Consider the following 25,102-nt stretch of genomic DNA (forward strand, 5'->3'; position numbering starts at 1 on the left):
CTAAATTTGTTGGTAAGCATGAAAGAACATTGATCACGAAGCCACAAAATAGTTCTGTATTACCCTTTGGGTGTCTACCCTATGCCATCTCTCTGTTAAGTACTTGACATTTATTATCTCATTGGCTTTTAATCATCACCACAATTAGGGATTGTTATTCTGTGCTTTTCAGATGAGGAAATGTAGGCTCAGAAAGTTGAAGTAACCTAACCAAGATTCACACCAGGATTTATAACAGGAATGTTCCAAATTTCATATTCTTAAGAGTACTCTAGATTGTATATTATGACTATTCCCAAGGGCAGAAGATACATTCCAGCTCCCTTTAAGGGACGAACTGTCCAGCCCTCAGCTCCATCTGTGAGTGGCTCCAATGGGCCACTCCAGGAGATGAAGGCTGCACAAAGCTTGGAGAATTATATGAATGGAAGCTCCTACTCTCTTGTTAGCTATCACATTCCTAAAATGGAGCCTGCCACATACTTGGATGGAGATGGTGGGCTAGGCTATGCCATTGGCCCATTCTGGAGTGCCCTTCTTAGATTCTAGTGAGGCTTAGATTTCTAAGAAGAGAGGGTGGGGTGTCAGAATTCAAGAGTGACCACATAATAATAAGTGGCCTTTCCGACTCGTGGCTGTGAAGGTAGAACAAAGCATCGCCCTCAATGGCATTGTTGGATAGAAACCGATGCCTCTGCTCTCCCCTCACAGGCTGTCATGTCCAGCGACTTTGCCATCTCCCGCTTCAAACACCTCAAGAAGCTGCTGCTTGTGCATGGCCACTGGTGTTACTCACGCCTGGCCAGGATGGTGGTGTACTTCTTCTATAAGAACGTGGTGAGTGCCTCTCTTGTCACCTCCCTCCCAGGGCCATGTAGTCCTTGCCAGAGCCAGATCTCTGCGAATAATTCATAAGGGAATAATTCAGCCTGACCTTGATTTGGGATCCTAAAACTGTCCCTTACTACCTCTGTGACTTCATGTCACAAATAGCCTCTTTGAAAATTATTGTAAAAATTAGCAGTACTGCATAGAAAGCACTTGGCACATACAGAGCAGTACGAATAGCTCTGAGTATGGACTCTAGAGTCAGACATATGGGGTTCCAATTCAGGTTCTCATGTGTAGCATTATCTCTAAACCTCAGTTTCACTAGCTGTAAAATGCACATGGTAATATTACTTTTCTCATATATGTGCTATCAGGTAGCTTTTCAACAACAAAATACCAATTGTGACTTTTAAGGAGGAAGGGACTTTTTGCCTCCACAGTTTGAGATTTTAGTCCATAGTTGGTTGGTCCATTGCTTTTGGGCCTGCAGTGAGGCAAAGTATCCTGGTGGGAGCACATGGCACAAACTACTTACTCCACGCCAGAAGGAAATGAAAGAGAGAAAGGAAAGGTCCAGAATCTAGATATCCACTTTAAGAGCACACCCAGGTGACCTCACTTCCTTCCTCCCTCTAGGCCTCATTTCCAAATGGTTCCACAGGCAGGCAACTGAACATTGACACATGGGCCTGTGGGGGGAGACTTACCCGTATTATAGTGTTTGCTATGAAGTTTAAATGTGACCTTGCCTATAAAATGATTGGCATGAAGTAATAACTCTGTCAGGTTACCCATTATTTTTCATTAGCGTTGTTGTGGTCATTACTCATACAGTTAAATTTCATAAGCAAGATTTTTCTGTTGCCAGGAAGGTTTTGAACTAGCCTGACTTCCATCATAAATTTTTCTCCCCAAATAGAGCCATCCAAATGCACCGTACCTTAAGAGTGTGAAGGTCTCTCACACAGTGTAAGCCCGGAGCCTCTGGCTTCGACCTGAGACCTACACATCACTGGGTACCACCAGGCTTCCTTACAGGAGCTCCTGGAGGGCAGGAATTAGCTGTTGGCAAAAAGAGCTTGAGATGGGCGGATCATCTGGGTTCTAATCTTTCCTGACTCTAACATGCTGGCTAACATTGAAAAAGTCGCTTAACTTCACTGGCCCTGAGTTTCCTCACCAATGATATAGGGAGATTATGACTGTCTCTGCCCCTAGAAGTATTATTATGAGGTCTTAGGGTCGGAGCTCTGGAAAGCATATAGCACTATGCAAACAATATTGTAAAGACAGTATCGTATGTCCTAAAAATTATGTTGATTTCTGTCTTGTTGTCAAGGGTCCAAAGCAATCTCATACTGCGATATTCAAGTTGCAATCCCATACTGTGATATTCTAGAAGTCTGTGATTAATAGTGGCTTCTGGAAAGAGTCAGAACATCACTGTATTACAGGACAGAACAAAGGCCTGAGTTTTTCACTACCAAATTCAAAGGCCTGTGAATAATCCCCAGGAGTTCCCAAATAGAATCTAATTCCTCTTTGCATAAGGAAAGGGGGAAGATTCAGACCAAGGTAGGTTAGCCAGGAACAGCCACAAAATTGTGGCTTTTTTCCTCTGGGTCACCTCTCAAAGTCCTCCCTCTAGGCTCTGCCACAGTCAGCCTCACTCAGGAGTAAGCATTTCTGTGCCAAGTTTAATACATATGCAGATAAACAGCATGACAAAAAATAATGTAAATTTGATCAACTAGATGGTAATATTATCTCAGCAAGTCTATGCAAACAAGTCACTCCATTTGGGTTGAAACTCACTCTGAGCATGAAAAACTGTTTATTTAGAATATAAAATGCCCCCTGCTTAATTTTTTTTTTTTTTGCAACCAAAGGAATCATTCTTTTGAATAAGCACAACCTCTTCTCTGCATTAAATTTGTGAAATAGAAAAGAAAACGTTTCCAGCCAGCCATGCTTTCAAAGTTTAAATGATATTCATTTCTAGCCTGATTCCGTGCTCAAAATTGCGATACTGATGCCATACTATCTTCCAGCTGCAATTAGAGGGTGGAGAACTATGACTTCCATATTCAAAACCAATTTCAGAGGGGATTAAAATCCTCCCTGCTCTGGAATTTGAACAATGAATTAATTACTGCACTGTAGCTTCTTAGGAGAAAGCAAGCATCCCATCTCACAGATGGTGCCAGGGGGTTCAATGAGCTCCCTATGAGATGTGAAAATTTCAGCATGCAAAATCCCACCAGAGCCTTGGGAGAAAGCAAACAATCTGTAGTGGTTAAAGTTCAAGGGGCTGTACTAGAACAAGAGAACATAGATTCACTCCGTCTACTCAAATAACTGTCGAATATCTTCTGTGTATCAGGGACAGCGGTGGAATAGAGCCACACAGCAAGCCTTGGGCTCAGCACACTTTTTCTGCAAAGGGCCAGACTAGAGATATTTGCTGTTTTGCGGGTCATACATGGCTAGAAGAATCTCACTGTGTAAGCCAAAGATAGGACCGAGAAAGGCTGGGAGTATTTACAGCAAAAGAAGCTTGAAAATTCAGATGCTCGCTATACCACTTTCTAGCTCTCAACTTGGGCAAAGAGCAACTAGGCATTTCAGATCCTCATCTGTAGACTAGGACTAATAATTAATATTACTGTTACTACTATCAATACATTCTATTAATATAATAACATAAATACAATGCTATGATTACCAAAAATAATCTTGCAAGGTTGTTAGAACAAATTATATGCATTGTACACCTAGAAATCCACTACACAGTGACACTCAATAATGTGCATCACACATGGCACATACAGAGTAATTACAATAATTATAATTGACGTTAGAACAAAGTATTAACATGTGACTATTAATAAGGATAATAATAGCCTCTTCAAAAATAACACCAGCCCAGCAGTTGAGAAATGAGAGTTCTAGGGCCGGGGATTTAGCTCGGTGGTTCCGCTGCCTGCCTCACAAGCGCAAGGACCCAAGTTTAATCCTGTGTACCAAAAAAACAAAAAGAAGTGAGAGTTCTGGTTTGAACATAAAGCTGCTGACTCATTTCTTATGAAATCATTCATGTCTCTGTGCCTCAGAGCTAGAACATCTCAGTTCTGTAGGGCCAACGCCAGAGCCAGCTGCTTATGCCACTTTGATCAAGTCACCAAACACTTCACAATATGGTAGACATAATAGGGACCCAGCCCATTCCCAGGCAGGGAGATAAGCAAGCAGGCAATGTTTCACCAGAAGATTTTATTTACCCTTCTGAACAATAGGGGAGAGCATGGACTGGAAATTCTTCTAATGAGATCAGCTTCTCACAGGCTCCCTGCTCACGGTTCCAGCTTCTGTCATCCCTTGCTCAATGACATCCTTGACTGTATATGACCACCCTTGCTGCCATTCGTGTGACATGGCCTGTGTTCCTGTGACAGGTGACAAACTCATGTCCATGAAGGTTAAGAAGTTTGTCCAAAGTCACACAGTTAGAAGTAACAAACCTAGGAATTTAAAACCTGTCCTTTTAACCACTGTAGTGTCCTTACTTCACACGCCAATGACGTTCCCTTCAGGTCTTAGAGAACATTACTAATAGTAATAGAAGTAATAATGGCAGGAGCTACTGTGAGAAGACAGAAGATCGGACTGCATGTTAGGAATACAGAGATGGAGGCCCCACACACATAGGTGAGAGGCCAGAGGGCCTCAGCAGCAGCACACAGGGCCCTCACTCACAAAGCCTTTTCTCTGTCTGCAGTGCTATGTCAACCTGCTCTTCTGGTATCAGTTCTTCTGTGGCTTCTCCGGCTCCACCATGATAGACAACTGGCAGATGATATTCTTCAATCTCTTCTTCACTTCTTTGCCTCCTATCATCTTCGGAATCCTCGATAAAGACATCTCTGAAGAAACACTCCTGGCAGTGCCTGAGCTGTATAAGAATGGCCAGAACTCTGAGGTAAAGGGCCCAGGCAGGCAGAAAGAGGGGGCCTCAGCTTGTTTCTGACCTCTCACACTTCCCTGGCTGTCAGAGGAAGAGCACCAGGCTAGAAATTGAGAGACTTGCATTCTGGCCACTGTTCTGCCACTTGTCTTCTGGGTGACTTTGAGTAACTCCTCTCCTAATTCCTGGCCTCTGCCTAATTTGCTGCTAAGGGTGTTGGACAAGACCTGTGAGTAATATTTTTCTTTTAATTATATCACAGGCTAATATGTGACTGCCCTAGGTGAAAGGTGAAAGAGAAAAATGCTATATCTCTACTAGGGCCTTGAAGTACATCAGTTGAACCCCCATGATGCAGTGTATTTGTCTTTTGTAGTTGCTATGACAAAATACTCATCCCTGAGTCTGCACAATGTAGAAAGGAAAGGAGTTTTGTTCTTTTGGTACTGGGGATTGAACTCAGGACCTTGTGCTTGCGAGGCAGACAGTGGAACTACTGAGCTAAATCTCCGGCGGAAAGGAGTTTATTTAGCCCACAGTTTTGGATGTTGTAAGTGCAGGATCGGGCAAACCCATCTGTTCAGCCTTTTATTGCATCAGACCATCAAAATGGCACCACGGTGGAAACATGAGCAAGGAGAAGAGATCACAGGGTATTATGGCTTGTATCTAGGTGTATCCCCAAAGCCTCATGCAGTCATAGGTGGGGCTTTTCAGAGGTGGCTGGATCTTGGGTATGTAATGCTGGGATTGATGGAGTGATTCTACGAGTAAGCATGCCTCACCCTGGGTGTGAGTGCTACCAGCCCTAAGGATGGGTGGCCTGGATGGAATATAAGGGATAGAAATGGGGCTGCTGCCATCTCTTGCTGCTGCTGCCTGCTGCTCCTTGCTTGCTGCTTTGCTGCCTTCTGCTTGCTCTGCCACACCGTGAACTGTTTCTCCTCTGTGATGCCCCTCTGCCATGCCACCCTGCCTTGGAGCCAGCCAACTATGGACTGAAACCTCTACAAACTGTAAGCTGAAAAAACTTTTCCTCCTCTAACTTAGGTGTCAGGTATTTTGTCTCAGCAATAAGAAAAGTGACTTAAGACATTGGGTGAGACAGGAAGCCAGAGAGATCCACAGGGCAGGCCTGCTTTTTTTAACAACCAACTCTCAGGGGAACTCAATTACCCTCTGAGACAACCATTAACCACATCCAAGACAGTAGCCTCAATGACCTAAGTAACCACCCACTAGGCCCATCTCATAAAAATACTATCACCTCTTCACATCGCCACACTGAGGACCAAGATGTCAAAACGTGAACCCTTGAGGGACACACACAAACCATATCCAAACCATAGCACCCAGTATGGGGAGCTCTGAGTCTACAAGTTTGCTCATCACTGGGTAAGACACTCATAAACGAATGCTTCTATTTCACAATGGGGAAGGCAGAACTTAGAAGTCAAGATCACAGATAATCTGGAACTTGGGTATCAGGTAGAAGACCTGGAAAGACATCAGTGCTTTTGTAGAAAGCCCAGAGAAGCCACAGGGCAGCCATGAATGATTTGGAGAAGGCAGATGGCAGGCATGCAGGTGGTCAGAGCAGCAAAAGGACAGGTATGACAGGATGGAGAAAACCAGAGGGACTCTGGCTGCCTTGAGGGGAGCTCTGGGGAAAGGGATTTGGAAACGCCTGCGAGTACAATAGGTTGTCACCTGTAACAAAGGAGAATAAAACCGCTTGTGGTTTCTGAGATCTGCTGAATGTTTTGTGGACAGCCAACAAAGAATCGAGCCCAGTCGCAACCCAAAGACAGGAGAAGAAAGCAACAGAGCAGTCCAAGCAGGTGGCAGGGGGCAGCCCAGACATCTCTTAGGCTCCTCTAATTTTGCCTTTCCCTCAGGCATGCTGGCTGCATACCATACTCCCCGAGTACCTACCATGTAAGGAGGTTAGTGTGGTTAGAACATCAACCATTAAGGCTTCCTTTCACCTGCCCCCAGAAGGCAAAAAATGAAAAGGTTTGTCTCTGCAGCCACTGAGCTGTCTCTGTGGGCCTGTGGGCCTGGGATGTAATTGATGTCACTTAGAAACTTTAAAAGCTCTACCTGTGCCAGGTTTGTAGTAGCACTAGCCATAGAAGTAGTGATTGATAATTAACAACTGGACACTTGCCAGATATCAAGGCACAATTGCATTTAGTCCTCTTCAACCCTAAGGAAATGTATGTATCCACATTTAGGGGCCGAAAAATACCAGTTCTTGGAGCAGTTTAGTAATTTTTACAAGATCACACAGTGAATGGCAGAGCTGGCACTAGAACTGGAATCTGTCACCCCCACACCTGTGCCCCATTCTATCCCGGCTATGATGAGAGGCACTGCGAGTGACATATTGCCTGGCAGCCACACACAAAAAAGATGTTTGCAAAGAACAGAGCTTGCTTCAGCGTTAACTGTGGGTGTGTTCTTCCCTGGCAGTGTTACAACCTGTCAACTTTCTGGATTTCCATGGCAGATGCGTTGTACCAGAGCCTCGTCTGTTTCTTTATCCCTTACCTGGTAAGTCACATGGTCCCATCCTGCACACATAAATCACAGTGTGGGATCTGTCCTGGTTATGTGCAGTTGCAGACTAGTGGTGTCATTCTGAACACCAGAGCAGAGGCTCCAAACTACTGATTGCATGCTACATCTCACCCAGACTGTTACTTTCTGGTGGCTTTTGAAAAACCAAAAGATGTTATTATACTGGGTCTTTTTTTCCTCATAACAAGAATCAAGAGTTGACTCACAGCCCTGCTGTGATGGGAAACATGTTGTCTGATTTTCTAGACATCTTCCCCACTATTGCCCTTTGTCTTACATCTGGAATATTTTCCTCATTCACTGCTCCCTGCCTGATTATTGAAGATGTGTGAATTTACAGTCCTTGAATTTCATATATATTTGTGCTTCCAAGGTCAAAGCAGCAAGTTTTGATAAAAAGGGTTACTCTATTATTTTAAATAAGTAGCAATTACATGACAGCAAATAATACCAGCCCCATCTCAATTTGGATCCCAGTTTAAATAGTAAGAATTTAGCAGAGGATATCTGTATTTTTCCTGGACAGGGGGCCAGATTGTTGGGCCATTGCCACCAGGTAAACGATGATCCTTACCCAGCCTCTGAGCTCATATTATTTTAAAATTCACAACAAGAGAAACAAGAGAGGGGTATGGAAGGCAGGCATCTTTTGCTCTGCTCAAATTTACTAGTTTGCAATTGGCCTGGCCTGGCCTCTGCTTCTGTTTCTTGCTTTATCTTTTGTACCTACTAAATGCTTCACAGATAGAGCACAGGAGTGTGGAGCTCTACAAACCTACCATGTATATCTTCAGTTCAGACTTTTTCTTGGACTGCACTTCCCTCTGTTCTCAAGTGACTAACTCTCCTTACTCTTATCTCATCTGTCTTCTGTGTTCCCAGGGTCCCTTGTCCTCATCTCTATTAGAGCACTCACCATTTTAAATAGTACCACATCTGTTGGGCCTAGTACACTGCAAACTCACTGCAAATGGACACAGAAATAGCCTCTGCACAGTGCCTGAGGTGGACGCTCAGTGAATCCTTTGTTCAGTCACTACTCAAGGGCTTTACAACCATCATCATGGCTTCTTCTGGTAAATGGGCTTCTAAATAATGTAGTCCCATCAACTTATTTCTCATGAGATCTAAGGATTGCAACTGGACACCTTCTTTTCTCCTTGTTCTTTCCCCTCACTTGACACCTGCCTTCACTGATACCTTTATAAGCACTGTATCAAGCCTTACCTCTCACAATACCTGTTTGCTCTTCCTCTGCAGACCTACAAAGGCTCTGATATCGAGGTCTTCACATTTGGAACTCCAATCAACACCATCTCCCTCACCACAATCCTCTTGCACCAGGCAATGGAAATGAAGACATGGGTAAGTGTCCCAGATCCCCTTTGGCTAAAAAACTACATTCCTGTCTATTGACTACATTAAGATTTTTGAGTTGTTTCTCTCCGTATTTTGATCTACTCAGGAAATACTTACTGAGCTCCCAGGTGAATCCTACATGTAAAAGGGTGATTTGGGTAAAGAAGATAAAATCCCTGATCTCAATATGCTTATCTATCCAGGATGACAAAACTAATACACATTAAACATGAGACAGTTGCAAAAACTTGATAACATTGATAAAATGTTTAGGAGGGTTACAGAGACAAAAAAAAGACTGAACTAAGCATCCCTGAGGTTGTATAGGGAGAAATATTTCCCATTTAATTTCAAGGTAAAAGATTAGAAAACTGCCTTCCGATCACCACCTCTTAAGTATGTCTATAGATCACATTTTTTATATCTGAAAAGGCAATGGCCAGCCTTCTCAACAAAATTTTCTAGTTCATGACAACTATAAAGACAAAGAGCTTAAAATTATGATTTTCATATATTGTCTCATCTAACTGTACAGAGCCCTTTATGTTAGGTATTTTAATATTCCCATTTTACAGATTTAGAAATATGTACAATAAGATTAGGAAATTAAGCAGTTCAAAAGAAAAGCAGGTTTTGAATGCTGGCAGTCTGGTGCTTGAGCATGTAACCCCTTTGCTAATAGTGCAGAAAGACAAGATTGAAACAGTACATGGAAGTCAGTACAGAAAGATTTGTCTCTAACCATATTGAAATGGCTTTTTCTTTGATATGAATCAAAAATTTGGAAAATCACCCCCAAGTAGGCTTAACAAGTTGCTCTGTTATGCAATGGAACTAATCTCACCACCACCATAAACAAAACCAAGCCCTGACCAGCTGGGCCATAGCTGATAAGAGCCACCAAAGGGAACTTGTAGATCCCAGTTCCCATTTTTGAAAACTCCTTGTCCTCTGAAGCATGCCAATGACAGAACAAAGCAATAAAACCACAAAAGCATAGCAAGGGACTAAGCAGGCTCAAACCGCAGGCTTTCTGGGAGCCACGACCAGACAGAAATCATACAGGTAGGGTATGTAGCCCATTTGGGGTAGAGTAAATTGGAGGCCCATTTACTGTCGGATCCAATTTCCCCTCTCAAAAAAGCAAGAAAAAAATGATGACAATGACAAGCTGTTTGTAGTTACAGCTTTATCAAAAGCTATGAGCAAGGAATACAAGAGTCAAAGATATGACTCTGATACTAGGAACTAAGCCAAGCTAAGAGGCCTGTAGAGCTCTTGAAAATGAAAAATGGTCATTGAAATTAAAAGTGTAATTTGCAGGACACGCTGTAGATCAGACACTGGCAAAAAGTAAACTACAGAATTGGAAAGTAGTATTGGGAACTCATCCAGAATGCCACACAATTCTGAAAAAGTAATTAAGAGAAATGGTGGCTGGAATGAATGGCTCCATCATCCACATAATAGGAGTTGCAGGAGACATAAAAGGGAAGAATGATAAAGAAGCAATATTTGAAGCAGTAATCTTTGACAATAAAAATAAATCTGGCTCTATCACCTGAGTGTATAACTATATAATTAAGAGACCCAGAGGTGATCTTAAAGTCTACCAGAGACTAAGTTACTTAAAAAGAAATAACAGTAATTTTAATAGTCAAGCAAAAGTCACTAGAAAACAATAGATTATCTTCAAAGAATTGTGCATGTGTGGAAATATAAAATGAGTCCCATTAATATGTGCAATTAATACTTGTTAACAAAAAAAGTAGGGAAAAATAAAATTTTTGATGAACTATAAGGTTTATCCACCCATAGACCCCAACTAAAAGAAGGGATATGTCTGAGAAAGAAAATGTTTAAGAAAGCTAGAACTCCAAGAAATAACAATGGTGAGGAGGAGCTAGTCAGAGCTAGTCAAAGGATAATTAACTTATGTGAGAGCCTTCATCATAGATAGGAGGAAAATATAGGTACACATTTTACAATATGTCCCTGACTTAAGAAAAGTTCCATTTGAGGAGAACGTTTAAAACTCAGAGTCATTTATAATCCACGAAAATGAATTTTATAACATATACCTATGAATCTTACACAGTACATCTGCAAAAGCTCACAAATCAAATGTTGGTAAGTCAGGGACTTACTGCATATATTTTTCCATTAAAGTCCACATTAATTTATTATCTTGAAAACTTAAGATTAAACACTAAAGTAATGAAACAAGGAAAGTATACAAAGCTATCAATTCTGCAAAATATAGGGAAGATGAAAAGAGCAAAAACAACCAAACAATACAAATTGTGTTCAAATAAATCAAAATGTTAGTACTCAAAATAAATATAAATGGATTAAATTTTCCCTTTAAAAGCAAAAATTATTGCATTAGATACTTTTAATGAATTTTATTTTTGCTTTAGATATTTTTGTAAAGAGAAATTGACAAATTCATAATCACAGGATGAGATCATTTTACAGCTCTATCAGACTTGAATAGATCAAAAAGACAACAAAATAGAAAGGATGTAAAGGCTCTGAATAAGTTGTCACATTTGATCTACTATACAAAACATTACTCCAAACAAATAGCAAATATACATTTTTCTTCAAACACACATACACTATTTACAAAAGAAAAATACCAAATTCCAAATCACACAAGGATTTAAAAGGATAAGAATCATGAAGATATTTAAATTAGAAACAAGCAATCAAACAAAACTTAACATACTTGAAATTTCCAAAATATACTTCTAGATGATTTATGATGTTAAGAATAAGTCATGATAGAAAATATAACAGACTTCCTGAATGACTATAAAAATATGACATATGCAAACTTGTGGGATGCAGCTAAAACTTCCATTAAAAACAAAAAGGTGAAAAATGAACAAGAACTCGAGGGGCAGAGGAAAAGGCTTCCAGGCCACCATACCACCACTCCCAGAACAGAAGAAGGGGCTTCTGGGCTGCCGTACCACTGCTCCTAGCCAAGAGGAAGAGGCTTCTGGGCCACCGTACCATCGTTCCCAGGGCAGAGGAAGTGAGCTGTGGAGGTGCCAACAGCACACGCACGCACGCACGCGCACACACACACACACACACACACACACGCTACTCCCCCTGCCCCGTCAAAATGAGAAGACACGTAAACAAGTCTCAAAATCAGACTTCCAGAGCACCTACAGCAACCCCAAAGGGAAATAACATAGAACATTCTGATACTCAACCACCTGGACTCCCTCAACTGGCAACAAAAGAGGATCTGGAAAAAATGGAATCAGAAATAATTTCTCACATAACAGCAGAGATTGTGCTCATACTGCAAGACATGATTAATAAATCTAGAGAGGAGCTCAGGAACATGATGGAATCCCAACATGGGAAACAAATGGAATCCATAAAACACATACAAACAAATTTCCAGGAAATTAAAAACTCCATTGAAAGTCTACGCAGCTTACAAGGTCAACACACGAAAATCAATAGCTTTCCTCTACACAAATGACAGACTCACTGAGAGAGAAATAGGGCAAATAATTCCTTTCACAATAGCATCCAAAAAACTGAAATACCTAGGAATCATCCTAATGAAAGAAATCAAAGACCTCTTCTCTGAAAACTATGGCACTCTGAAAAGAGAGATTGAAGATGATATCAGAAAATGGACAGACATCCCCTGCTACTGGGTAGGAAGGATTAATATAGTGAAAATGGCCATACTTCCAAAACTGCTATATAGACTTAATGCAATTCCAATTGAGGTCCCAGCAGCTTACTTCATGGACCTTGAGAAAACAATCCAAAAATTCATCTGGAACAAGAAGAGACCCAGATTAGCAAAAGCAATTCTAGGTAACAGAGACATGGCAGGGGGTATCACAATCCCCAACCTGCAACTATACTACAAAGCTAGTGTGATAAAAACAGCATGGTACTGGCAAAGATACAGACCTCAGGACCAGTGGAACAGATTAGAAGATGCAGAAACAATGCCAGACACACTCAGCCATCTCATCTTTGATAAAGGAGCCAAACACCCTCACTGGAGGAAAGATAGCCTCTTTAATAAATGGTGCTGGAAAAATTGGGCTTCAACTTGCCAAAGATTAAAACTAGACCTATATCTCCCACCATGCACTCAACTAAAATCAAAATGGATTAAAGATCTAAATATTAAAATAGAAACTCTGAACCAGTTGGAACAGAGGTTAGGTAGAATCCTTGAAGACATGGGTGTAGGAAAAGATTTTATGAACAAAACCTCAGTTGCCCACAAACTAGCACAAACAATCAACAAGTGGGATCTCTTCTTATTAAAAGGCTTCTGCACAGCAAGAGAAACCACCAGCAGTGTGAAGAGACAACCCACAATGTGGGAAAAAATCCTCACCTGCTCTTCCTCAGACAAAGGTCTACTATCTCGAATCTATAAAGAACTTAAAAAGATCAGACCTCCCAAATTTAAAGACCCAGTCCAAAAATGGGAATCTGAAATGAACAGACATTTCTCAGACAAAGAAGTAGAAATAGCAAATAAATACATGAAAAAATGTTCAACATCACTGGTCATTTGAGAGATGCAAAGGAAAACAACACTGAGATTCCACTTCACTCCAGAAAGAATGGCTGCTATCATGAAATCAACCAATAACAAATGCTGGTAGGGCTGTGGGGAAAGAGGAACTCTGCTCCACTGCTGGTGGGAGTGTAGACTGGTGCAACCACGGTGGAAATCAGTATGGAGATACCTCAAAGAACTAGGACTAGAGGTCCCATTTGACTCCGCTATTCCCCTGCTGGGGATCTTCCCCAAAGAATTAAAAGAATCATACCACAGTGATATATGTGCACCCATGTTCATAGCAGCACAGTTTGTAATAGCTCAAACTTGGAAACAGCCCCAATGCCCATCAACTGGAGACTGGATAAAGAAAATGTGGTTTTTTTATAAAATGGAGTACTACTCAGCCATAAAAAATGAGAAATTAGAAACATTTATAGCTAAGTGGATGCACATTGAGGCAATACTCTTAAGTGAAATAAATAGGACACACATGTATAAATACCAAATAGTTTCTCTGGTGTGAGAAACTGAAAGTGTAAATAAGGACTAAAATGTATAATAGTTCATGTGAAATAGGAAGAAAAGGGGCAAAGGGGAAGGAAGTGGGAGGCCTAGGGGAAAGGATAGAAGGGAATGGGATTAATATGAGAAAATGGAAAAATAGGAACAAAATCTTTGTAAATAGGGAAGACTGGAGGGGTTGAAGGGAGGGCTGGGCAAGGGTGAAAAATAAGAACCAAGAGAGACTATGTAAAGGTGCAAATTTCCAATGATGAATGTCATTATATTGGATACCTAAAATGTACCAATGATTAGAATGAATAATCGATAATGTAAAATAGGAAGAAAAGGTCCAAAGGGGTAGGGGTAGTGGGAGGGGCAGGGGAAAGGAAAAATGATGAGAAATGGAAAAAAATGGAAACCAAGTCTTTGTAAATAGGGAAGGGTGGAGTGCGTGAAGGGAGGGCTAGGAATGGGGAAAAAATAAGAACCAAGATGCATTATGTAAAGGTACAATTCCCAATGAGAAATGTAATTGTGTTGTATTCCTACAATGTACCAATAAAAGAATTTAACAGAAAAAAAAAAAAAAGAAAGTCTATACAGCAGAATGAGCCAATGTGAGGACAGAATTTCAGATATAGAAGATAAGATTGCAATTAGTGAACAGGAAAAGAAAAATTGCCTTCAAATTATAAGGGACCACAAGAAATCAATCCAGCAGCTGCTAAATGATGCAAAGAAGAATAACATAAGACTGATTGGAGTCAATGAAGAAATAGGAAAGAGTGTGGATGACATAAAAAAACTGTTCACAGAAGTAATGGTAGAAAACTTCCCAAGCAGGGGGAAAAAACTTGACATACAGATAAGTGAGGCATATAGGACTCCAAATAGCCTTGATCAAAAAAAAATCTACACATAGGCATATACACCCAACAGAAGGACAAAATTCTACAAGTAGTTAGAGAAAAGAAACAAATCACATACAAAGGAAAGCCCATCAGAAACACATCAGACTTCTCAACACAGACCCTCAAGGCAAGAAGAGCTTGGAGTGATGTATTCCAAGCCCTAAAGGAAAACAGCCTCCAACCCAGATTGATGTACCCTGCAAAACTCTCTCTCAAAATTGGTGGAGAAATAAGACACTTTCATGACAAATAGCACCTTAGGAACTTCATGAATACCAAACCAGAACTCCAAAGAATTTTACACAATAGCCTAGGAACAGACATTGAGGATCACAACCCTAGGAAGCACAGCAGAATGAATCCATGGGGTACAACAAGAAATTAAATGCAAAGGGGGAGAATCCAACAAAAAGGAAAAGTCATGACAAGGATTAGTCAATGCATATCACTTATAGCCATCAATGTTAATGGTCTCAATTCACCAATCAAAAGAAATAGACTGGCAGAATGGGTCAAGAAGTAAGGTCCAACAATATGCTGCATACAAGAAACACACTTAATTCAAAAAGAAACTCATAGACTGAAAGTTAAAGAGTGGAAAACAATACTCCATGCGACAGAGAACCCCCAAAAAAAGCAGGAGTAGCTGTCCTCTTTGCCGATCAAGTGGATTTCAAGCCAACACTGATTAAGAGAGATAAAGAAGGACAATACATCCTTGTAAAGGGAATAATCCAAAAGGAAGAGATGACAGTCATAAATATCTATGCACCAAACACTAGTGTGCCCAACTATATAAAACAAATACTAACGGACATGAAAAGTCACATATGCACTAGTACAATAATAGAGGGGGACCGACCTAAATACCCTACTGTCACAAATAGATAGATCAACTAGACAAAAAATAAGTGATGAAATACTAGAACTCAATCAAACTCTTGAACAAATGAACTTAACAGATGTTTACAGAGTGTTCCACCCCACAAAATCAGAATTCACATTCTTTTCAGCTGTACACAGGTCATTCTCCAAAATAGACCACACACTCACTCATAGAACATATTTAGGTAAGTGCAAAGGAACTGAAGTTATCACCTGTATATTATCAGACCATAGTACAGTGAAATTGGAGATCCATAGCAAAAGAAACCGCAAAAATGTATAAACACATGGAAATTGAACAGCCAGTAACCAATGATTAACAGAGGAAATTAAAGAAGAAATCAGACAGTTCCTTCAATTAAATGACAATATAACATATCAGAATCTATGGGACACAATGAAAGCAGTCTTACGAGGGAAATTCATAGCAGTAAATACTCATATTATGAAAACAGAGTGAGCTCAATTAAACAACCTGATGCTGAACCTCAAGCTTCTAGAAAAAGAAGAACAGGACAACCCCAAAGCTCATACAAGGGAGGAAATTATGAAAGATCAGAGCAGAAATCAATTCAATGGAGACTAACAGAACAACACAAAAAATCATTGAAGCCAAGAGTTGGTTCTTTGGAAGAATAAAAAAATTGACAAACCCTTAGCCAACCTTATCAGAAAAAGAAAAGATAAGGCCCAAATCCATGTAATTAGATATAAAAAGGATGAAATTACAATGGACCCAGCAGAAATCCAGAGGATCATCAGTACCTACTTCCAGAACCTATACACTAATAAGATGGAAAACACAGAAGAAATGGACAGATTCCTAGATACATCTGAATTACCAAAGTTGAACGAAGAAGACCTAAAAATTCTAAACAACCCAATATCAATCAATGAAATTGAAAACATAATTTAAAACTTACCAAGTAAATCCCAGGTCCTGATGGCTTTACCACTGAATTCTACAAGACATTTAGAGACTGACTCCTGCCACTACTGTTTAAACTCTTTAAAGAAATTGAAAGGGAAGCAATACTCCCAAATTCATTCCTGGAAACAAGCATCACCTTGATCCCCAAAGCAGAGAAAGACCCAACCCAAAAAGAACTATAAGCCAATCTCACTAAGAAACATACATACAAAAATCCTTAATAAGATACTGGCAAATAGAATCTAGAAGATCATCAAGATCATACAACCTGATCAAGTGGGATTCATCACAGTGATGAAGGGATGGTTCAACATAGGCAAATCAATGAAACACACTATATCAATGGACAAAAACCATATGATTATCTCCATAGATGCAGAAAAAGTATTTGACAAAATCCAGCATGCATTTATGATTAAAAACCCTACAAAAAATTGGAGTAGATGGTCTCTACTTCAATCTGATAAAAGCCATTTATGAAAAACCAACAGCCAATATCATACTAGATGGTCAAAAACTGAAATCCTTCACACTGAAATCAGGAACAAGACAAAGATGTCCACTATCAACACTCCTGTTCAACATAGTTTTGGAAACATTAGTCACGGCAATCAGACAGGAGAAAGAAAAGGAATAAAGATAGGAAATGAAGAAGTCAAATTGTCATTATTTGCAGATGACATGATACTCTATATAGAAGACCCCAAGAACTCCACCAAAAGTCTTCTAGCCTTAATAACCAAATTCACTAAAGTAGCTGGATACAAGGTCAACACACAAAAATCAATAGCTTTCCTCCACATAAACAACAGATTCGCTGAGAGAGAAATAGGGCAAACTATTCCTTTCACAATTGCATCCAAAAAATTGAAATGCCTAGGAATCAACCTAGTGAAAAAAAATCAAAGACCTCGTCTCTGAAAACTATAGCACTCTGAAAAGAGAGATCGAAGATGATATCAGAAAATGGAAAGACATCCGCTGCTCCTGAGTAGGAGGGATCAACATAGTAAAAATGGCCATTCTTCTAAAACTTGTATTAGATTCAATGCAATCCCAATTGAAATCTCAGCAGCATACTTCATGGACCTTGAGAAAACAATCCAAAAGTTCATTTGGAACAAGAAGAGACCCAGATTAGCAAAAGCAATCCTAGGCAACAGAGACATGGCAGGGGGTATCACAACCCCCAACTTGAAACTATACTACAAAGCTACTGTGATGAAAACAGCATGGTGCTGGAAAAGAACCAGACCTGAGGACCAGTGGAACAGATTGGAAGATGCAGAAACAACACCAGACACACTCAGCCACCTCATCTTCAATAAAGGAGCCAAACACCCTCACTGGAGGAAAGATAGCCTCTTTAATAAATGGTGCTGGAATAATTGGGCTTCAACTTGCCAAAGACTAAAACTAGACCTATATCTCTCACCATGCACTCAACTAAAATCAAACTGGATTAAAGATCCAAATATTAAAACAAACACTGAACTGGCTGGAACAGAGGTTAGGTAGAACTCTTGAAGACATTGGTATAGGAAAAGACTTTATGAACAAAACCTCAGTTGCCCATGAACTAGCAAAAACAATCAACAAGTGGGATCTCTTCTTACTAAAAAGCTTCTGCACAGCAAAAGAAACCACCAACAGTGTGAAGAGACAACCCACAATGTGGCAAAAAATTTTCACCAGTGGTCCCTCAGACAAAGGTCTGCTATCTTAAATCTATAAAGAACTTAAAAAGATCAGACCTCCCAAATTTAAAGACCCAATCTGAAAATGGGCATCTGAAATGAACACATTTCTCACACAAAGAAGTAGAAATGGCAAATAAACATATGAAAAAATGGTCAACATCACTGGTCATTCGAGAGATGCAAATGAAAACAACGCTGAGATTCCACCTCACCCCAGAAAGAATGGCTGCTATCATGAAATCAACCAATAACAAATGCTGGCGGGACTGTGGGGAAAGAGGAACCCTGCTCCACTGCTGGTGGGAGTGTAGACTGGTGCAACCACTGTGGAAATCAGTATGGAGATACCTCAAAGAACTAGGACTGGCAGTCCCATTTGATCCCGCTATTCCCCTGCTGGGGATCTTCCCCAAAGAATTAAAAGAATCATACCACAGTGATATATGCACACCCACGTTCATAGCAGCACAGTTTGTAATAGCTAAAACTTGGAAGCAGCCCAAATGCCAATCAACTGGAGACTGGATAAAGAAAATGTGGTTTTTTTTATAAAATGGAGTACTACTCAGCCATCAAAAATGAGAAATTGGAGACATTTATTGATAAATGGATGCACATTGAGGTGATACTCTTAAGTGAAATAAATAGGACACATGTGTAAATACTGAATAGTTTCTGTAGTGTGAGAAACAAAGTATAAATAAGAACTAAAAGTTATAATAGATAATGTGAAATAGGAAGAAAAGGGGCAAAGGCGAAGGGGAAGTTGGAGGGGTGGGTGAAACGAAGGAAGGGAATGGAATTAATATGAGAAAATGAGAAAAGGAAACAAAGTCTTTGTAAATAGGGAGGGAGGGGTTGAAGGGAGGGCAGAGGAAGGGGGAAAAAAATAAGAACCAAGAGAATATGTAAAGGTGCATATCTCCAATGATGAATGTCATTATATTATACACCTACAATATACCAATAAAAGGATAGACAAAAAAAGGACAATGATTTATGACTTAAAAGATGACAGAAGTAAAATTGTAACAATAACAAGTCAGGAAGGAGGTAAATAGGATTAAAGTGATCCAAAGCACTTGTGTAATTCAAAAGGATGGAAAAATTATATACTCTAACCTATAGGAAATTAGTTAGGGTTGGTAGTTACTGAATTATCACTGAAAGTAAAACTGGGGTCGGGCTGTGTAACTTCTAAACAAGTAAAGAAAAAAAATATACAAAATGGTATGTTTAAAAGACGACAAGAATGAAAAGGAGAAGCACAAATTAGACAGGACAAAATAAGATCCAACAGCAGAACACTCGAAATGAATTAACTACTACCATGTGGGGAAGAAATGGACTCATCACACAAATATAAAATTGAGCCAAAAAATACAAAAATCACACAAAGCGACCATCTACCTATCCAGCATTTTAAAATAGGCTATATCGGGAAACCTAGATATGTGGTAAACTAGTAAGGAAAGCATGGAAATTATTACCAAAGTCAGGGAAAAGATCAAAACTTGGGGGGGGCGGTGCCCTGGAGCATGTACCTTCCAGTTCTAGGGTATAAAAACATGGACGATTGCTTTATAGTGATCCATTAAACTGCTTGCCGTTTAAATTGCCTGTGTCAATGCTTAAAATAAAGTTAGCCAAGTAGCACAACTGCACTGCCCCCTAATCTAACCAATAACTTCAACTGTGTTTTCTTCTTACCCTCCACAGACATTTATCCATGGGTTTGTCCTCCTCGGCAGCTTCCTGATGTATTTTGTGGTGTCCCTAGTGTACAGTGCCATCTGTGTCACCTGCAACAGTCCCACCAACCCCTACTGGGTGATGCAAAACCAGCTCTCGGACCCCACCTTCTACTTCATCTGCGTCCTCACACCAGTTGCAGCTCTTCTCCCAAGGTTTGAGCACTGTGGTTAATTCCTTTCTAGAACTACTAATCTCCCGGCAATAAGCAATTTTTAGAACCTGAGTCGTGATTTGACTCTTGACAGGATCCTTGAGGCTGTTTGGGCAGAGAAAAGAGGCTAGGACAGAAAGGACAAGGAGTAGGGCAAAAGGGACATGGATCCGAGTCCCAACCCTGCCATGGCCTCCATTGCAACATCTATAAAATTGGTTTAACACTTTAAATCTTTCTGGCTTATAAATTTTGTTGTGTAACAAGGAAGCCTTTTGAAAACTTCTGTGGTCCTTTATTTATTAGTTGTGGGATCTCTCACCAAATGCCTACAGGGACAGGCAAACCATTGCAACAAGCAAGTGAAGTCCAGATAATGGAACAAAGAATTCCTTAGATTCTTCCTATCATTGCCACAAGGAGAGCTCAAATGAAGCATTCCAGAGCTTCATTTTCCCAGGAGTTTAAATTTTACATGAAGTCTTTGACTTTTAATCTTATAATATACATAACACACAAAACTTTGTTAGCTAAATAAATCAGTGGCCTACAGACTGCTTCTGATGCTTCCAACACTTTCACCTTTCCCAGAAGAATAGCAACAGCAATAATGTCTTGCCTTTCTAGGGAACCTGCCCTTGACATTCACTCTCCTGTATACCCTCACACAGTATTGACTTTTCCCATCAGCTAAGAATTAAACAGAACTCCAGTTCTAGTCCTACTTGTTCATGAGACAGCTGAAGTTCCAGGAAGAACCAAAATGTGTCCACACCTCAGCACAAATCACAGTGAAAGCTACAATCTTCTGATTCGGAGACCCATGTTCTTTTTTCCAGCAAACACTCTTATTAGAAAAGTTGATGAATTTGGTTGACAATGATGAACTCATAGACAAGTGTCACTTTTTCTCCATCCTCATGGTCTCATCACTCTGAACAACATTAAAATCCAGCCACTTAACATTATAAAGGTATATTCAGTGGACGATCTCAACATTGGAGAGAACTTTCTCTTCTCAAAATTAGGCAGAAAACTCCCAACAACTTTGCTTCCTTTAATAAGTTTCTCTGCTTGCTTAACCAATGTTGGCCTCCATTTCCTCTTTCTAAACCACCTCACAACCTTGACCCCAGATGCAGAGTTGGAATCTAAAAGCACAAGACGGCAAACAGCACTATGCCCAGTGAACACCGAGAACAGTAGTTGAGGTCTAAGTATTTGCTGTGTGCACAGCCTCCTTGTTTGGTTCCTACAGGTCATGGCAGCCTCATCTCCCTATCCTTGCTTCAAATTTTGGGTTCCACACCACCAAGCTTCCTGTACCACCCCCATGACCCTAGGCCCTCTCACCTCCTTGCCTTCTCTCAAACTGGCCTATTTGTAATGTTCTTCCTCTTACCAAACTTCTTCCCCTTTTGACATTATGTTAAGCATGACCATTTGCAGAAGTGCTATGGCTTCCTCTACCTTCCTCACGCTGAAACAGATCTCCTCTCATATATTCCATCACCTGAGTGTATCTCTGTCACAAGCTTTTCCCCCTGACTAGAAAGTGTCTGTCCATCTCTCGCTGACCATCAGTTCCTGAAGAGAAGGGATCCTCACCTCTATGGAAGGATCTCCTAGCACACTCCCTGTCACATAGTCTTCCCTCAGCTGAAATAGCAGATGCTGAAAAAAGATTAATAAAACAGGGCCCTTCCTCTTAGGAATTCTATAATCCAATGGATGATTTCAATATGTCTGCCCATAGTACAGGTAATATTGAGTGGTCTTAGCAGAGAGACATGAGAGTATAGCCTGGGAATAAATGAAGCCTCAGGGGACATATTTCCCACCCTACTCCTTCAGTGTTACCCCTAGGAGAAAGACCCTGAGAAGGGCCGTGAGAATCATGGTCTGGTTGGCATAAGGTATCAAATATGTAGGTAAACATTTTTGTTCCCCACTTTTGAGGTTAAACACAATTGTGATCACCACCAGCTAAGGACTGAGCTCTTTTATTCTGATTGTTATTTGGGGTATGGAAAAAGAAATTTGTAAGCCCTATAGTCCTTATCCGTGTCTTACTAGAAAACACACTGGGAGCCAGAGTCTACGAGGCTGAAGTAGCTGTTTAATGAAGATCCTTGGAAAGTGCACAAAGACTATAGTAGATGTGTGTGTACTGAAAGACAAGCACTCCACCTGACAGCTTGTTGAACAGATGAGGGACAAGTTATGGAAAAGTTAGCAAATATTTACTTGGTAATTAGCATAATGCATAGGTTAAATCTTTTGTTTATTCTGCATTATCATAATACAAGTTGAATTTTCATTCAATTCTATTGACTAAGAAAGGCAAAGAGATTTCTTCTCACAGTGAAAGGATTATTTTAACAGTTGTAAGGACTGCTGACTTGGAACAATTCCTATTTGTTTATAGAGATCTACATGATAGAATGTTTGATGTAGAAAATATTTGTTCACTTAAAGTTGTAAGCTCCATTTATCATAATGGAGATTGATTGTACTCACCAAGCTTGTGGTAATTAGTTCTCTAACCATGACTTCACAAATCATGATCTTAATTCAACCAGAATATGAAAACAGTACAAATTCCCTTGAATTAGAAACAAAGATGCATATAAATCATTTTATAGAAAAAACAAGTAAATAATGTACTAGCCTTAAAACCCAATACAGCCTATTAGCTAAAGTAGAAGGCAGTAGTACCTGGGCCCTCTTCCTTTGGCTTTGGTGAGCTCACACATTTAGTTGGGGTTTTCTTTTTCTACTTCTCTCTTCTTTCCTTTGCTGACTTATATCCTTGATGTGGTATATATTAATCCTTGATCTGTTCTCTTGTATTCTAACTTTATATTCAGTTCATAAGCATGGCAATCACTATTATGGATTTTAAAATCATATGTAACAGATGAATCTTCACTACAAATTCCCAACCCTAACCTCTCTTCTGAACATACCTTTCAAACACGCCTTTCTAACTACCTATTCATCACCTCCACTGGGCATATGAAGTCTGAGGGAACTGGGAAACATCTGTAATATAATTTGTGATTTCCTTCTTCCATCACCACAACCATCCCAAAAACCTGGTCCTCATCCAGATTTCCTTTCAGCAAATGCTACCAATTCAGGACTGAGGCAGATTTATGGACGTTGTCCTACACATCTTCTGCTGCCTCATATCTACCTCTTGCATAGCACCAAGACCTGAAAATTCTACCTACTAAACACTTTTCAGATGTATCTGTTATTTCCATTTCTATAGTTACCACCATCAATAGGTTATGTCCCTTTCACCCCAAATTAATTCAGTATTCTCCCATTGGGTCTTTTATTATGATCCATTATGGTTTATCAAAGTGTGATCATGTCACCTATTTATAACCCCTAATGGCTTCCCTGGGCCTTTATAATAAAATTCAAACAGCAAAACATGGCCCCCAGTACTTGCCTACTGTGCTCCTCTCAGCCCCATCTGGGTCATATTTCCCCTCTCTCCATATGACGGCCATTGTGCCTGGTTATGATTCTTGCCTCTTTGCCTGCCTGTATCTATATTGCCCAAAATTCAGTCTTCAGTTTACATGCTTCTTCTCAAGGAGATTCTCCAGACAAGATGTTGTCACTCTCTGGACTCTTCTATTTATAACTATATATCCATGTATTACATGAAAACAAGAATTGTTTGTCCTGTTTGAAACTTAATCCTGTGGCCCAGGGCCCATTGTGAGAGCTTGACAAGTATTTGCTGGATAAATCGATGGAAGAGAAAGGAAAAGGTTGGTGGCTTGTGGGTAAGGTTTAGTGTCGGGGCAAGAAGACTACTCTCCTGAAGCTCAGACATCGTCCTCTATTACCTTACTGGCAGGTTGAGAAAGAATGACGAAAAATTTATCTGACTGTGGGATCTACTGTAGTCTTCAGAAACCCATTGCCTACTGTGGGGTAACCATGAATAATGGAAGCTTTCTGCTTCTAAGGCGTTAAAAATAAAAATTTAAAGATGATCTTAGGAAAAGACCAAAGATGTCCTCTAGGATAGATTATTTTTTAGACAAAGAAACTGACTCCTGGATAGGGGATATGTATAACTTTCATCACAAGCTGATGTATGCTTCCCATATGCCACGTAGTTTTATTCCTCTTATCACACTTTCCCCTGATTGAATGTACTATTGACTAAGGAAGGCAAAGAGATTTCCTGAATGTACAACATGGAAAACATTGTAGACAGAGATAGAGACTCTCAATGTCAGGCTTCACCACAAGCTGCAAGTAGCTTGGCAGGAGGAAAGGAGTCCTGATTCAGTCAACACAAAGACCTCTTACTTCCCAAGAGTCCTTGGGAGTCTCACCTCATCACTTGAGCATTTAGTTTCTTGTCTGGAAAATAGTGACAATAAGTGACACCTTCAAGTCAGTGTGGTACATGGATTCTAGAAAAAGAACTATTTTAAAACGACTTAAATTATTAAGTTGCACAAAGGGTTAAAACTACAAAGTAATTAAATTTGCCAAAATGAGAGTAGATGCAAAATAGAGTGGAGTACCTTGTGCCTGGTATATGACAGACAAGTCTCTGGGTCCGGGGTGCTTTGTTCTGACCACAGCTCTGCCACTGTGTGGCTCTGGACAAATCACTGACTCTCCCAGTGCCTTCAGTGTCTGCATCTGTACAGAAATGAGGGTGTATATTTATGCATTGCTTAACAGGGGTACATTCTAAGAAATGCAGCACTAGATACTTTCTTCATAGTGCAAACACCAGAGTATATTGGTGCAAACTAAACTGGCTATGTCCCTAGGTGATATAATCTTATAGAACCGCCACCATATATGTGAGCCATCGTTGATGGAAACATGACCCATGACTATACCAACCACATGAATTGCAGAATGAGTTAACCATACAAAGGATTTATAATACTCCTGATGTTCAATAAACATTA

At 40.1% G+C, this 25,102-nt stretch overlaps 2 protein-coding genes across 10 annotated transcripts in view; one reads left to right on the forward strand and one right to left on the reverse strand.

The window, feature by feature from the left end:
- Atp10b (ATPase phospholipid transporting 10B (putative)) overlaps nt 1-25,102 on the forward strand; it is a 102,166-nt gene that overhangs the window by 74,248 nt on the left and 2,816 nt on the right. For all 4 annotated transcript variants that reach the window (XM_087194872.1, XM_004836440.3, XM_087194873.1 and 1 more), the window contains 5 exons: nt 712-837; nt 4,610-4,810; nt 7,271-7,351; nt 8,639-8,743; nt 19,955-20,142. In XM_087194872.1, the coding sequence (XP_087050998.1) occupies nt 712-837; nt 4,610-4,810; nt 7,271-7,351; nt 8,639-8,743; nt 19,955-20,142 (701 nt within the window). The remainder of the gene's footprint in view (nt 1-711; nt 838-4,609; nt 4,811-7,270; nt 7,352-8,638; nt 8,744-19,954; nt 20,143-25,102) is intronic.
- Nucleotides 1-25,102, reverse strand: part of LOC147822978 (uncharacterized) — a 231,923-nt gene that overhangs the window by 73,976 nt on the left and 132,845 nt on the right. For all 6 annotated transcript variants that reach the window (XR_015444811.1, XR_015444810.1, XR_015444809.1 and 3 more), the window contains one exon: nt 24,704-24,824. Coding sequence is in view for 1 of the 6 variants with exons in the window: in XM_087194875.1 (XP_087051001.1) it covers nt 24,704-24,824 (121 nt within the window). In the remaining 5 variants the exon portion in view is untranslated. The remainder of the gene's footprint in view (nt 1-24,703; nt 24,825-25,102) is intronic.

Source organism: Heterocephalus glaber, unplaced genomic scaffold, assembly GCF_053883595.1.
Source record: "Heterocephalus glaber isolate CG9 unplaced genomic scaffold, H.glaber_assembly_v1.0 deba00001606, whole genome shotgun sequence".
NCBI lineage: Eukaryota > Metazoa > Chordata > Mammalia > Rodentia > Bathyergidae > Heterocephalus > Heterocephalus glaber.